Source organism: Ailuropoda melanoleuca, chromosome 14 (genome assembly GCF_002007445.2).
Source record: "Ailuropoda melanoleuca isolate Jingjing chromosome 14, ASM200744v2, whole genome shotgun sequence".
Lineage (NCBI taxonomy): Eukaryota > Metazoa > Chordata > Mammalia > Carnivora > Ursidae > Ailuropoda > Ailuropoda melanoleuca.
Genome location: NC_048231.1, coordinates 70006444 through 70022322, shown reverse-complemented (window position 1 = coordinate 70022322; position 15879 = coordinate 70006444). Strand labels below are relative to the sequence as shown.

Here is a 15879-nt window from a genome sequence, read left to right as displayed (position 1 = left end):
CCCAGAAATTAAGTCTAAAGTCCTGAGCAAGACTTGTTTCATGGCCCTATCCACATTTTCAGACTCCTGTCTCACATTTCTTCCACACACACTCTTTATAGTCCAAGTTTAAGCTAACTGAACTCACTCTTTTAGTTCTTTCTACCTTAAGGCTTTTAAATATGTTGCCTCTTCTGAGAAATTCAATAAAGTATTTATTGACTGCCTACTATGTGTTGGGCCCTAAGGATACTATAGCAAAAAAGATAAAGTTCTGTCCTCATGGAGCTTGCATTTCAGTGGATGACAAAGGTAATAACTAGATGTACAGGTGAACATATATTATGCTAGTAGGTAAGTATTGTGAAGAAATAAGGAGGGGCGCCTGGGTGGCACAGCGGTTAAGCGTCTGCCTTCGGCTCAGGGCGTGATCCCGGCGTTATGGGATCGAGCCCCACATCAGGCTCCTCTGCTGTGAGCCTGCTTCTTCCTCTCCCACTCCCCCTGCTTGTGTTCCCTCTCTCACTGGCTGTCTCTATCTCTGTCGAATAAATAAATAAAATCTTTAAAAAAAAAAAAGAAAAGAAATAAGGAAAGAAGTAGAGAGTATGAGAGCTTTATATCATGAGATAAAGAATGACTATTTTGGGGAGGTGGCATTTGAACAGAGACTGAAGGAAAAGATGAATGAGCCACTTGAGCATCTAAGAGAGGATTGTAGGTAGAGGGGAATCCTTGGCAGAAACAGTGAGACATCTATGTGCTGGACATGTTTGAGGATCAGCAAGGAGATTTGTATGGGAAAGGTATTTGGGGAATGTGGACTGAGAAGTAGCCAGGAAATAGAACATGTCCACCTTGTGGTCCAGGATAAGGATTTTGGTTTTATTCTTGGTATGATTGATAGCTCTTAGGTGATTGAAGAGCCCTGTGATTTGACTGACGTTACATAGAGCATAGAGTGAGGAGTAAGAGCCTAAGAGACCAATGAGACTTAAGAAATCCAGGCAAGAGGTATAGCAGTCTATACTGGTAGTGATAAGGGCAGAAGGAGGTGGTTGGGAGTAGTCTGTTTGCCACTTCCCTGATGTTCCAGTCGTTGGATCTCAAATATTACTTCCTCAGATACTTTTTAAAATCTGTCTTGAAGTCAGCCAGGCCTCTGCATTATGCTTGTCTTTAATACCTTGTTCTTTTTTGTGGCCCTTATAAGTAACAGCTGCTATAAAGCTCCATTTGTATCTCAAAAGAGTGTCAAAGATAGTGCCTTGGTCAATAAGTATTTGTTAAATAAATTTAAAAATCACCTGTTTGAAATCTTCTTAGCTTCATATTCAGCCCCCATTCAGTTAGGGGCACCTTGTTTGTAAACCCCTAGTAGCCAGTGTGAGCACTCTTACATTTTTTTGTAATTTTTTGTTTAATAATGTGTCTAGGGGCACCTGGCTGGCTCATTTGGTAGAGTGTGTGACTCTTGATCTCGGGGTTGTAAATCTGAACCCCAGTTTGGGTATAGAGGTTACTTAAAAAAATAAAATCCTAAAAAAATATAGGTCTATAGGCTTTTAAAGGAAGCAGGGAGTAGGTCTGTCTTGATCCGCTCCGAACCTCTGGTCACATAGTGATGCTCAATAAACATTTGAACAGCTTTTTTCAGGGAATGAATGTCTGATTGTATTGAAAATCACCATTACCTTTTCAGTAGCTCTATTAATTGTTATTATTTGTATTTTTTCTTTAGTGAAACTGATGAAAGTTGTAAGAAGCACCTTGGAAGGGTATTATCTATTTGGGAAGAAAGGTCTGTTTATGAGAATGATGTATTAGAACAACTTAAGCAAGCTCTGTGTAAGTGTGTAATCTTTTATCATGATCTCTTCATTAAAATGTTTGCTTTCATTAAAACTTCAGTGTTCTTCCAATTCAGATGGTGATAAGAAGCCTAGGAAGCGAACTTATGAACAGATAAAGGTGGATGAAAATGAAAACTGTTCCTCTCTGGGATCTCCAAGTGAACCACCACAGGTAGAAGTTTTTCTCTGTTAAGGGAGCTATGTTACTGTTACTTCATGTGGCCACCAAGCTTTATTAATTTTGGTGTTTTACTTCTATAAATTGATTTTCATTATAATTCTTGAGAACAAGAAAGAAGCTATATGAATATCTCTTATTTTCTGATTAACAGATTGCTTATGTTTAATGTAGTATGTTGTATATTGTATATTAGACAACTATATTTTGCATAGAAAGAGGATATCTGATTGCTAAATATGATTAGGTCTGGTGAGATATCCTCCATTTAAATAGTTTCCTTTTAAATAAATAAAACATTATATGATAAGACTATTTTGTTACATGATTTAAGTACACTGAAAATGCCACCCTTTAGAGTATTTTTTTTTAAACATGTAAAAGTGAGTATTATAGTAACAAGCATGTATTCATATAGTTCTATGTAACTATAGAGCTCCATGGTAAAATAAGTTGGATTAGAGTCATTATCTTAATACCCCATGTCCTCCCAGGTTGGTACAGTATAGCATTCTTTAGCCATCAGATGATTCCAGAAAAACATTTTTAACTTTTAATTATGTGGGCATTGAGTGTTAAAGCTTCCTCCTTCTATGTTTCAAACATATAGGAGGGACAGATAAAATTTAAAAGGAGAAAATGAAGACATAGCCATACTCATAAAACAAGGTAAATATCTTTGTGGGCTAGAAATGGTACAGAAGCACAACTCAGTATGTGAGCCAGAGCCTGGTTCTTGCTAAGCTTTGGTCCGGAAGCGGACACGACTTTCCAGAAATACTAGGGTAATAAGAACTCAAAGTGCTCCATGGGAGTTGGAGGACTGGACCTGAATTCATTGCATGAAACCAGAGGCTGGGTGAAACTCTTTCCCCAATGAAAGGAGTTTGAAAGAAAGACAAAACCAATCACTGCCTAAATCTATGGGTGTGTTATATCAGTGTTTATACTGGGGAGGCAGAAAGAATCTCAGCTAGGTGCTCAGCTAGGACCTGAACCAAACTACCCGTTCACTCCTTGACAGGAGGTGCTGAAGCCCACGTGATCACCAGGGACAAAAGCTTGAGTAAAAAATAATAACATTTCAAACAACCAAACGCTAAGGTTTATATTTCTTTCTGTTTGGTAATAATTAAGACAAAGCACTTTCTGCTGAGAGCCTATTATGATTCCATGAACAGTATTTTACCCAAGTTCTAGATACAGGGCCTGATCCTCTTGTGTTCTCCCTGATGAAAAGAGTAACCTCGGTTGTACTTTTTAGGAGTATCTGTCTGACTCTAATCTAGTACTTGAATAAAACGCTGTTGCTTTTCATTTTATAATGAGTATTTTCAGATTAGTTGTACTACTTAATTCTCAGTGGTTCAGCTTTGTAGCTTCCATTTTATTTATGTCATTCTTTATAAGAATGGCTAAAATTTCTCTTTGTAGGATCCAGTTGAACTCATTTCATTTTCTTCTATTAGAAAGTTGTAGGCTAGTGTTGTTTTCAGACAACTTTGTTTTTTTATCTGATCCTTGACCCAGTACTGGCAACTTAGAATTAATTCATGTGGGAATGTGAAGGCGAGATGAGAGGGGTTTGTAGTTAAAGCATGCATATCAAGACCATAAAGCCAGATTACTTTATAGAACTTTCTAAGACTGATTAAAAAAATGACAATATAAAAGTTAATTGTAGCACCATGAGAAACAAGCTTCTTGATAATCATCATTGCTTTTAAGCTCACTTTCATTTGTAGGGGGATATACCTTACATCAAAATTATTTTTTTAATATTAGAATATTAAACACATAGTAATGAATGAAAAACATATGCGGGATAATATATTTCTTATTAGAGTCCATTCATTCTTACCATGTTTGATGCTAGACTTTGTGCTAGACCCCACTGACAGCATTTTTTGGTAAGGGAATAGCTTAAGGAAAAATCAGTAATGATCTGTCAGTGTCATCTTAATGTATACACAGAATTGGTTATATCCTATATTTTTCAAGTGTATTTATAATTTCCTACTGTTCCAGGAACTAGTCTTAGGGATTAAAAAAAGAAAAAAAGAAGGAGGTGGGATGGAAATGGAGACCAGTAAAAAGAAAATGTATTCATTTTCCTCTGGAATAAATTTATAGACATTATGAATTGTGAGGTTACCAGCAGAGGCTTGCCGTTCCCTCCTAATTATATCTGATATGAAAACAGTGCAAGTAAAATATTCCAATGATAAAATAATTTTTATATTGGCTAAGTGTTTGTATAAGTATTAGTCATAAGATTTATGGAATTTTGTGATATTTTAATGATGTTATTAACAAACTGTAGAATACTTGAAGATAACCATATTTAAGCATATTCCAAAACTGTGTTGCTCTTGTGCTTTAATTACATCATGTAGAAGTAGAATTGGTGAGACTCTTCTTTGTTGTAGTAGAACATGATTTGTATCCCCCTACCCCGAATATCCAATTTAGTATTAAAAAATTCTGCTCATGTATAATGATAATATAATGAATATGCTGGATGTAAAACTTGTATTGTCTAGGTTGAAGTTATAGCCTGCTTTCCCTTTTGCCACTATATGTATTTGGCACGTAAGTGAAGCTTGTCACTTTCTGAGTCTGATAATTATTTTTACACTATCTGTCTCTACCACTGGAGTATGACTTCCTCAAGGCTGAGGGCCATGTCTTATTTTAGTTTTCAGTTTATATATTTCTAATACTTGACGTAGTGTAGTTTCTTTTTCTTAATATTTCTTAAAAGAAATGGACTGCCTTCAAAAGTAGTTTATATTTAAAACTTTGGACAAATATATAGCCCATAAGGAGAAAGGATTATGAAATAAATTTTAAGTCTTTTGTATTTGTTTAAGCTTCATTTATTATGGTTCTAAAGTTGTATAACTTTTTAGACTCTAGATCTTGTTAGAGCATTACAAGATCTAGAGAATGCAGCTTCAGGTGATGCAGCAGTTCATCAGAGGATAGCATCTTTGCCTGTTGAAGTCCAAGAAGTATCCCTACTAGATAAGATAACAGGTAAGAAAAAATGTGATCTGGAGCTTCTTTGGAAGTCAGGGTGAGGGAATGGCATATGGCATTGTTTTTGTTGTATAATAATGTTGTTGTTCTGTGCTTTTCTTAGATAAAGAATCTGGAGAAAGGCTTTCTAAAATGGTAGAGGATGCTTGTATGTTGCTGGCAGATTACAATGGCAGATTGGCGGCTGAAATAGATGATAGGAAGCAACTCACTCGAATGTTAGCAGATTTTCTTCGTTGTCAAAAGGAAGCCCTTGCAGAGAAAGAGCATAAATTGGAAGTGCGTAACCTTTTCCTTCTTTAGTGCTTATTTGTTTAATTTATTTCTTGGTAGGCATTTCAAAATACTCTTGTTCCCTCACATTTTGCATTTTTTTGACAATGGCCCAGGTAAGCTACTCCTTGCAGAAATGGGTATCTTTCTACTTGAAACAAATCAGCAGCCTAAGTAAACTTAGAAATTTGGTATTATGAAAATTGGTTGCTTTATAAAAGTATTCATGTGGAATTCCAATAATAGTAATTCATCTGAAGAGTTTAAACTCTTACTTTCAAGAACGTAACTAATGGGAAAATAGCAGTGTAAAGTCTGGTGTCAACTACAGTAAATTATGGTTGGATTTATTGAATTCCTGTTCTGAGTACATGTATGTACTTCTAGGTATACAATCAAAAAATAAAGAGTTTTTTGGCATATAATTAATTGTGGGTATGCTAGTCCCCCTCTCCCTGTCCATGAAAAGTTCATCAATTCTGTTCAAGAAGTTAGTCTTCAAGTTACTCTTTTGTTCATCCCTGATTCTGATGTTTAACATCTTCCCACCTCACTCCTGGCTCATACACACCCTTTGGTAAAAGAAAGTCCTCTCTCCTTTAAGTTAAGTAGTGATCGATACGGTTGATGAGTCTGGAGGTACAGGGCTGAAAAAGAGAAACATTTTCCTCTTTCTTTTGAGCAGAGTAGATGTTGTCAGGGGTGGATGGACCAGAATCTTTTTTGACTAGTTCTTGTTTAAATTGTTTATTGCTCTAGCAATTTCTTATTCTATGTGTATATGTGGGAGAATTTCTAACTTGTCTGGATCCCTTTATTTAAACGGTTCAATGTAAATTTGTAGGTACGTTATGATACTGCCTCTACTAAGTGTCTAGTTCTTGTTTTAGCAGTCTCTGCCAAAGAGGATCGTCATTCTACCTGTGAGACCAGCTCTTTGATCAAGAGCTCTTCCACCTCAAATTCTCAGCTTTTAATTTAGCATTCCCCCTTTTCAATTTGGAGCATAGTGATTGGCACCATGCTCTACCTTTAGAAAGGTTTCCCAATTGTACATAGAAAGGAAAAGGTAAAAAATTTTAAGAAGATACATGTGATGTTTAAATTGGCTAGTTTTTGATCTTGTAATGCAACTTCAATCTTAAACATATTGTTACTTGTTTTATTGTTAGCAGAATTAAGGGTAAGTAATGTGAAATTTTTGTCCTTAGTCTTTTGGTATGGTTTCTTTAACTTCTATTGAGCTTCTGTTGCAGGTATTGGACATGGGCGTATCTTCTAACGATGTCATCATCATTAGCATATTCTTCCTGCTAAAAATAAATATCAAACTCCAAAGCCTCTATTGTCTCATGTTTTTGAAAATTGAAGACTGAAACTGTTATTCTACTGTATGATACTTTTTCACTTAAGTTGGTTATTTATCACTGGTTACAAAAATAGAATTTATGTTCGAAATGTAAGGAAGTGTAGAAATAGATCAGATGCCACCCTCCAGTTCCCTCTTTTCCCGGTTCCTTTCAGCTAGATTGCAAAATTGGTGGTTATAGGTGATGAGGCTGATGATAATAGCAGTAACATTTACCATTTGTCAGGTACTATTGTAAGCACTTTACATCTGTCAACTCATTTAATCCTATATAGCAGGAAGAATGATCCCCATTTTATAGGTAAAGAAAACCGAGGCACAGGGAAGTTAAATAACTTGTCCAAGGTCACGAAGAGGTAGTGAGTTGTTAAGAACCGAGGAACTCTGCCTCCAAAGGGCACGTTTGCTTCCAGGTTTTGCTTAAAGAAATGTAAAATCACAGCAAAAGCTAAAAACTCTATCTCTTCAACTCTTTCTGCCTCCTCCCTCCTCAGAGGTAATCACTGTCTTAAAGTGTCTAGGAACTTTTTTGTTTTTCAGCATGACCAGGTATTATCATACTAAAAGAGACCACCTAAATTATGCTGAACATGTTTTTACAAGTAATAAAAATGTAGATTTCCAATAAATTAGGAAGTCATTCCACAGAACTCTTTGTAAGTTATCATTTATAACTAGGTGATAATTCTTTGTCAGAGATTATGGAAATGATTTGAGATATTTAGACATTTTTGTATCAAGTAGGTGGCATCACTTTGAAGTTGAGACTGAGAGGTCAGGATTTATACTTACCATATATATAAGCTGCGATACCATCAAATAGTTTTCAGTTATCTGCATCTTTGAACATCAACTGTCATTGACCAGATATTCATGAGTTGTTGTTTTTTGTTTTTCTTTAAATCAAACACAAATTTAAAGTATTCATTCAGGGATTGTCTGTTTCATATTTTTTAAGGAGGTGGTTATTTAAAGCATTTGTAATGAATGAAAACATGAAGTGTTTTTTAAAATTTTGGAAATTATGAATCATTTTTGGAACTTGTGACTAACTTTAGTTATTAAGCAGATAACTTAAAATAGACTATTAATCTAATTTATATTTACAAAATGCATGTCACAGATTGCTATAGAAATTATATTTCACCATTCAGGAGTCGAAATTATTGAATAAACTCTTGTTCACCTAGTGTATTATTTTGGAAGGCATTCATGGATAGGGGACTTAAAGTGGCATTTTGATTTTGATACTGTTGGGGTGGGGAAAGTACGGAGATCAGCAGTTCTTTCACATTTAAGATAATGTCTTTGATGCTCAATACAACTGATATAAGGAAATATGCTTTTATAAAATCCCTGTTTACGTCATAGTACCTGGATGTGTTTTAAATTGCTAGAATTCCATAGAAAATTGGAAATAACAATTTGATGGCTCTTAAGTCAAGTTATAGTTCCAAGTTCTAGAAGTCGTATGGGAAAACTGTTAGAGAGGACTGTGTTTATCTTTTGCAGTCTTACATCAGTATATTCAGATTTAACTCATTTTTGAAATTGAGGGTGTAGTATTCATTGTATGGGTGTTATTCGTTGAGTTTATTTAAGTCTGTCCCTCTTCTCGTGGTGTCAGATTTCAGCTACTGAGTTGTTTTTATTAGTTTTGTGCATTATAAGTCGTGCTGCAGAGAGCATCCTGGTGATGCAGGCATCCAAGTATATGTGCAGGATTGATTCTCAGAAGCAGAATAGAATATCTGGGTCCAAGGGAATGTATGTTTATGTGTTAACAGGATACTCAAGTTCACCAAAAGGTTCTGCCTTTTTATTTTTTTAAATTTTTTATTTTTTGCTGCATTTATGTATTTATTTATTTATTTATTTATTTATTTATTTATTAGTATAGTTGATGCACAGAGTTGTATTCATTTCAGGTATAAATGTTCTGCCTTCTTAAACTCCATGCAGTATGAGTGCATCTTTTCCTGTACAACCTTGTCCACACTGAATATCAGTGATTTCTAAAAAACTTTTGCATATCTGATAGTTTAAAAATTATTTTTTTGTTCACTCAGATTGGTCGTCTTTTAAAAATATTTATTCACTATTTTTGTTGCAAATTCCATATATCCTTTGACTACTTTTCTGTTTGGTTCTAAGTTTACGTATTAATGTTTGTCTTTTCTTTTATAGATTCTGGGCTTTCTGGATATAGTTAAGATGGTCTTCTCAATTCATAACTTTAAAAATAGTGTGCTGTTTTCTGGGTTTTTTTCCCCTAGTAATTTTATCCATTAGGATTTTTTAATTTATGGTGTGACATAGGGATCTAACTGAAAGTGATAGTAAATGTCCCTTGTCATGTATTAAATAATGATTAATGACTTAATAACTCAGTTTATATTTTATTATGTTGTGGAACGCCATTTCTGTTCTACTTAATTCCTATATGTGTATACATGGGAACGTAGTCCCTTTTTTATTCTAGTGGCCCATTTGTCTCACCTTCCTTTAATTATGCAGATTTTTGTTCGTATTATTTTTGGTATTGTTCGTGTCTACAATTTTAACTAAAAATGATTGTTGTGTATATGAATTTTTACTTTCCACTTATTTTATACATATTTGCTTTCATACTTAATATTTCAAATGACATTTTCCTAAGTAGTTACTTCTTACTTTACTTGGCCTTCTCCCTGTTTCTGAACACATTGTTTACTTTTGCTGTCCATCCCCTCTATCTGCTAGACAGTATTTTCCAGGATTTTCAAGAGTATTTATTTTCATAAAACTTTGTTTTCCAGAAACTTCAATTTTCCTTTTTTAATGCTTAAATTTTGTTTTGCCTGAGACATTTAATGATTAGAAATTCCTAATATCTGTTCTCTCACTATAAGAAATGAGAATGTCTTAAATAGATAGCACTCAAAGTGCAGATTTAAAAATCTTGCTGAAGGTGTTACCTGCATATAGCTTTTTGATGGTTATTTATCAAATTTCACATTTTATTAAGGGTCTAGTGGTAAGGATATGGAGAACTGCTTATTGAATCTTTCATCTTATGGAATCTATTACATTTTAATCTTTTTTTCATTCAAATCATTGATTTAAATTTAGAAGTAATTTGATAAGATGGAGCTATACGGATTTTTTTTTAAAGCAGACATTACTAATTTCTTAATGGTTTCTTATTTTTTGAGATCTAAATATCATTAAGTGTAAAATTTTTATGGTTAATTTATTTTTCAAGAATCATAATCTTAATATTTTTTATTGGTTATGCAGTTAATCTATTTTTATCATAGTTTTCCTATGATAATTCCCTGAGCAAAAGGCTTAGCCCTGTGTTTTGGCTTCATGTATTTTGCATACTGTCCTTTTCGTGTAATATGTGTACAACTTAGGCCACTGTTTTCCTTTTTCATGAATGACTGTATCATAATTTAACAGCTCTGTGTTCTTTGACTAAGTGTTTCAGCTGCTTTGATATTGTTATAAACTTATTGCAGTGAACATCTCTTCTAATACACTCTTGACTCATGTATGCCTTCTTTTGTGATAAATTCCTAAGATGAAATTGCTGATTCATGTTAAGGACTTGATACATGTTATCAATCTAATTTTCAGTAAGATTGTACTAGATCATTGTCCTCGATAATTCCCAAATATTATCTATAGGTCTTCTGGGCCATTCATTTTTTCTAAAAAAAAAAAAAAAAGCGCATCACATTTGCTGGGTAGATAACATAGGGCATCTGTTTTCAGAACAGGGCCAGCCTTTTGTCTGTGAGTTGGATCTTCAGATGCAGATCTTTGGCTTGGTTTCTCCTGTCTTTTGGCTCTATGGGATAAGAGTTTTAACAGATTGACGTGGAGATTCTCAGTTGATCCTTATTGTCAGCCTTAAGACTCACTATTACATTTCAAGGAGCTTGGTGTACCTCAAAGTCCTGACCCTCTCCAAAGTTCCTCAGGATGAATTATATCACTTTTGGTCATTATTCCTTGTTCCAGTTTTTTCCGTCTTCTAAAAGTGTCTTGACATCTGTGTACGATCATTCCCTCTTCTCCATTCTTTTGGGTTTCCACCTTAGTACATTGTTTTACTATTTTAGTGGCTTTTTGAGAGGGAGTAGAGATAAATATGAGTTCAGTTTATTATAAAAATGGAAGACCATTGTGTCTTGTAAAATAGAACTATATAGTATATGTGTTTCGTAACTTCTGCCCGACTACCCTTGTCTAAGTGGTTGTCATTCATTGCCTAGATTGTTAACAACTCATCTTCCTGTTCTTTCTCTTAATGCCCTTTGCAACTGCAGCGTGGTTTACTTTTAAGAAATCAGGGCTCATCATACCCTTGTTTAAAACTCTCCAATGCTTCCCATTACACTTTTAGAGCTTATTTAAAACTCCATGATATCACTAGTCACGAGTGTCCATTTAACATCATCTTGAACCATCTCAACAGCATCCGTTTTACTACTGTTAAAGCAGGTGAAGCATTTTCTTACATCAGGGTTTTGCTTTGCTAATCACTTAACAGAATAGCTGGAATGCTGTCTCCATCAGATCTTTACTTAGCTGGGCCTTTTTTCATTTAGATTTATGTTCCTGTGTCACCTGTTCAGCATCCTTCACTGCCCTTTCATTTGGTTCCACCTACCCCCTCTCCTGCCCTCTTCCCACCTACAATATTAAACTGCCGTGGTTTTTTGTTTGTTTTTGGCTTTTTATTTATTTTTCCTTCATAGTACGTATCACTCTTTGAAAATTTAAAACTTGTATATGGGGGCGCCTGGGTGGCACAGTGGTTGAGCGTCTGCCTTCGGCTCAGGGCGTGATCCGGCATTGTGGGATCGAGCCCCACATCAGGCTCCTCCGCTATGAGCCTGCTTCTTCCTCTCCCACTCCCCCTGCTTGTGTTCCCTCTCTCGCTGGCTGTCTCTATCTCTGTCGAATAAATAAATAAAAAATCTTAAAAAAAATAAATAAAACTTGTATATGTACTTAGTTATCATCTGTACCTGCCATTAGAATGTGAGCTCCACGAGAGGAAGAACTTTGTTTAGTTTTTTATGTTTATTGCCATATGCTAAGCGCTTGGAGTAGTATTTTCTCCTGGTGATTTTGTTGAATTAGTAAATGATTCAAGTGATGAATGAGTGAATACCAGTACAAATGTAATTTGCAAGAAGTATATAAATATATTTTAAATTGGTGATTTATTTTGTAATTAAATCAGAAAAAGAATGGTCCTTTAATAAAAATGATTAAAGAGATTTGAGGTTTTTGAAGAAAGTTATATCAAGCATAGTAGGTGAACTAATTTTTAAGTCATTAGTATTAATATAGTCCAGTACTTTAAAAGGTGGGCAGTGTGTTCAAGAACTGCAGCTTCTAGAACTGCAGCTGAGCATTTGAAACAAAGGAGTAAGTNATGGTCCAGTACTTTAAAAGGTGGGCAGTGTGTTCAAGAACTGCAGCTTCTAGAACTGCAGCTGAGCATTTGAAACAAAGGAGTAAGTGGCCATTTAAAAATTGTAAAATTATTTTACCAATTTGCTCTGTTTTTCCTTCAGTGGAATAACATGTTAACAATGTTAGAAAACATGAATAACAAATGATCGGTACTCAGCAGGGAAGAAGCCCTGAATTTGAGTCACAGTGCTTGCTACCTGGTAGAAGAGCTGGAGCCACAAATGAAATCAGTCTTTAAGCCAGTGTTCTTTCTTTTTACATAAAAATAAAGGAATTTAAACTGTAATTGCTTTCTGCTTGCTCACCCATTCAAAGAATATAGCTGATAATAGTAATACCCTTCAAGAGGGGTGTTGTGATTAGTGAATTTATGCTTACAAAGCAGTTAGCACTCACCCTGAAGCAAAGTAAGTGCTTAGTAACTGATAACTTCTATTGTTTCTGTAGCAGTTGAGAATTACTAGGAGTGAGGTGAGATTGAAAGGAGGTTGGAACCAAATTGTGGAGAGCAGTGAAGGTCAGGTTGACCTGATGGTTGTTAACAGTCCAAAGGTTGGAGAGGAATGGTAGCATTGGCAGTGTTTGCAAGCCTGGTTAAAGTTACTGAGTAGATTACAATGGGGAGAATTTGCAATAAGGAGACCAGATAGGATTTAATTAGAAAATTTTATATTATGGATAATGAATGCCTGAGCCATAATTGATAGCAGTGAGAAAATAAAGGAACGGGCAGATATGGGAAACAATTGAATCATAAGAATTTACTAATCGGGTCTGAGGGAGAGAGGTGAAGGAATCCATGATAAATGAAATTTTGAAAACCATGGGGCAAATGATTCTGACATTGACTAAAAGAATATTAAAAGAGGGAACTAGTTTGGTGGGGAGGATGATTTTGGTTTTAGGTAGATCAAATTTAAACTTTTTCGTTTTTTTGTGCAGTGAAGTCTGTTGTTTTTATTTTTTCCCAGGTTTATTGAGATAACTGACATAATGAGTGAACTATTTTAAAAATCTTTCTTTTTTCTTTCTTAAAAATCGAATAGTTGACACCAAAGTTTTTCTGATTGTAAAAGTAGTAAGTGTTCCTCATAGTTCAGAAACCATTCATAAGAACACACAGATACCACCTGTAATCTCATTACCCTTTAAATACCATTTACAAGATTTGGAAGATGGAATGATAATAGTGCATGCTATTTTCCATGTTATCTTTTTTTACACATTTCCAGTAAACATTTTCTCATTACAAATACTATCTAAAATGAAGTATTTCTTTAACCAGCTGCCTGTTTAGCAGTTTTTTCCAGTTTCTTGCTATTGAAAAACATCGTTTTGAATCACCGTTAGCTAAATCTTTGCCTATCTGTGATAATTTTTTTCATAAATTCCTAGATGTATGGGGGAAAATAAAGCCGTGAAGCGAAGTGATTTTCATGCTCAGTCTGCTACAATTTAAGAAAACAAAATGATATCCTGTCTGGTGACAAAAGGAGGTGGAAGTGGAGATGCCTTAGTTGATTTTATTCATATAAATTCATGTGACACAATCTGTGTGAAGACGGTAATAAATATCAGAACCCCTTATTTTACATAATAACTTTTTCTGCTTTTATCCTTTTACCAGGTCATTTTAATTGCATAATGCTCTAAAAGTAGCTAGTTAGTCGGGGAAATTCTGGGAGCCATTAAAGTGATGGCATAGTTCTTGCTTTTATATTTTAAAATATTGTAAAACGCGCATTACATAAAATTGACCATCTTAAGCATTTTTAAGTGGACACTTTACTAGTGTTAAATACATTCTCATTGCTGTGCAGCGTATCTCCAGAAGTCTTTCATCTTTCAAATCAAAAGTCTATACCCATTAAACAACTCCCCATTCCTCACTGTCCCCAACCCTGACAGCTGCCATTCTTTCTGTCTCTGAATTTGCCTAGGTGCCTAATATAAATGGAATCATACACTATTTGTCTTTTTGTTATTGGCTTACTTCACTCGGCATAGTGTACTCTGGGTTTTATTAGTGTTGTAGCAAGTGCCAGAATTTCCTTTTTAAGACTAAATATTCCGTGGTATGTATATACCGCAGTGTTTTCCAGCGCATCTGTTGATGGACACTTGGGTTGCTTCCACTTTTTGGCTGTTGTGAATAATGCTGCTGTGAACATGAATTCTTAGCAGATATCTCTTTTGAGTCCTTGCTTTCAAGTCTTTTGGATTTAGACCCAGAAGTGGGATTGCTGGATCATACTGCAATCCTGTTTTCAATGTTCTGAGAAACTGCTGTACCATAGCATACCGTCCATAACAGCTGCACCGTGTTATGTTCCTACCAACACTGCCCTGAATTCTAATTTCTTCACTTCTTCAACACTTGTTATTTCTGTTTTTATTGATAGTAACCATCCTAATTGATTCTTTATGATCTTGAAAAAAATGTCCATGTCCTTTGTCCATTTTAATTAGGCTGTTTTGTTGTTATAAAGGGATGATAAATATAGTCTAAGGTTGATGATAACTTGTTACTAGAAAGAGTTTTGGAGATCATGTAATCCACCAGTGCTGGATTGTGTTAGATGTTATTCTAGAACATTTCCGAAGGATAGCCTCTGCTTGAATGTTTCTGATGTAAAGGGAGCACGCTGTTTGGAGAGCAATCTTTTCCATTTTCTGGAAAATTGGTAGAAACATATGTACTTAATATTTTAAAATTTTCACAAAAGTATTTGCTCATATATATGTTTGTGTGTGTATACACACACACAGATTGATGCATTTGGGAAAATGGAAAGTATCAAAAATCTAGAATGAAAAATAAAAACCAGAATCTACTATTGATATTGAAAATGCATAATTTGAAATAAGAGCCCCTTCGTTTTCCCCCTCTCTTTCATCTTATAGATGAATTCTGTTTGTAAGTTCTTAGACCCTTTATTGGTGTGTTAAGAATCATTTTTCTTATTTTTTTATTGTGTCATTACCATTTTTCACGTTTTATTTGTCATTAAAAATTTTATTTGAATAGCTATCAGTCAACTATGTCAAAATAAAGGACAGTTAAGCAGTCATGAAGAGTGACAAAAATAGTGCAAGTCATTGCATGTCTGAGAGTGGCTTTCCTTTCTACTCACCCATGAATGACTGCTTAGCTGAATATAGAATTCTTGGGTCATGTCTTTTTCTCTTTTGTCCTAGTTACTGTATTTTTCCTTTCTCTTGCACATTTAACACTTTACCTAACACATTTGTAGGATATTGGTCTTCTGTTAACTTTGCTTGATATTTGGTGTTCCCTTTTATTGCAAAGATCTAAGTTGCCTTTTATTTTTGTTTCGATTTTTCAGATCTACTTAAATACCTGTTATGTTGAATCTTCATGATGTTTATCTTTCCTCATTATTTTTCCTCATTTTTGTAATTTTCCTTGAGTTTCTTGTTGTTGCTGTTGTTTTTGTTGTGTTTGTCCTTATAGCATGCTTATCTGATGTTGGGGGTTGAGATTGTTTTGTCACATTTTTATGAGATCCTTTTGAAAAAAGGGATTTATTATAGCTTTCCCTGGGACAGTTCACAGATTCTACAGTTCTGGGGCAAGTTGAAAGGAAGTCAGAGTTACAGGAGATGGTAGTGCCAGAGTTTTGTGAGTTTGCCAGGTCAGCCCAGACCTGACCAGAACCTTGCCTCTGTTTTGCCAGCACACCAGCCAC

General features: G+C 34.8%; 1 protein-coding gene across 3 annotated transcripts in view; it reads left to right on the top strand.

Moving 5' to 3' along the window:
• The window catches only part of RPRD1A (regulation of nuclear pre-mRNA domain containing 1A), a 72241-nt gene that overhangs the window by 31419 nt on the left and 24943 nt on the right, over positions 1-15879 (top strand). For 2 of the 3 annotated variants that reach the window (XM_011231615.3, XM_002924665.4), the window contains exons 3-6: positions 1721-1827; positions 1907-2004; positions 4923-5049; positions 5156-5331. In XM_011231615.3, coding sequence (XP_011229917.1) covers positions 1721-1827; positions 1907-2004; positions 4923-5049; positions 5156-5331 — 508 coding nt within the window. Of the gene's footprint in view, positions 1-1720; positions 1828-1906; positions 2005-4922; positions 5050-5155; positions 5332-6581; positions 11506-15879 lie in introns of those variants that run through there. The other variant, XM_034642258.1, reaches the window with a different exon arrangement.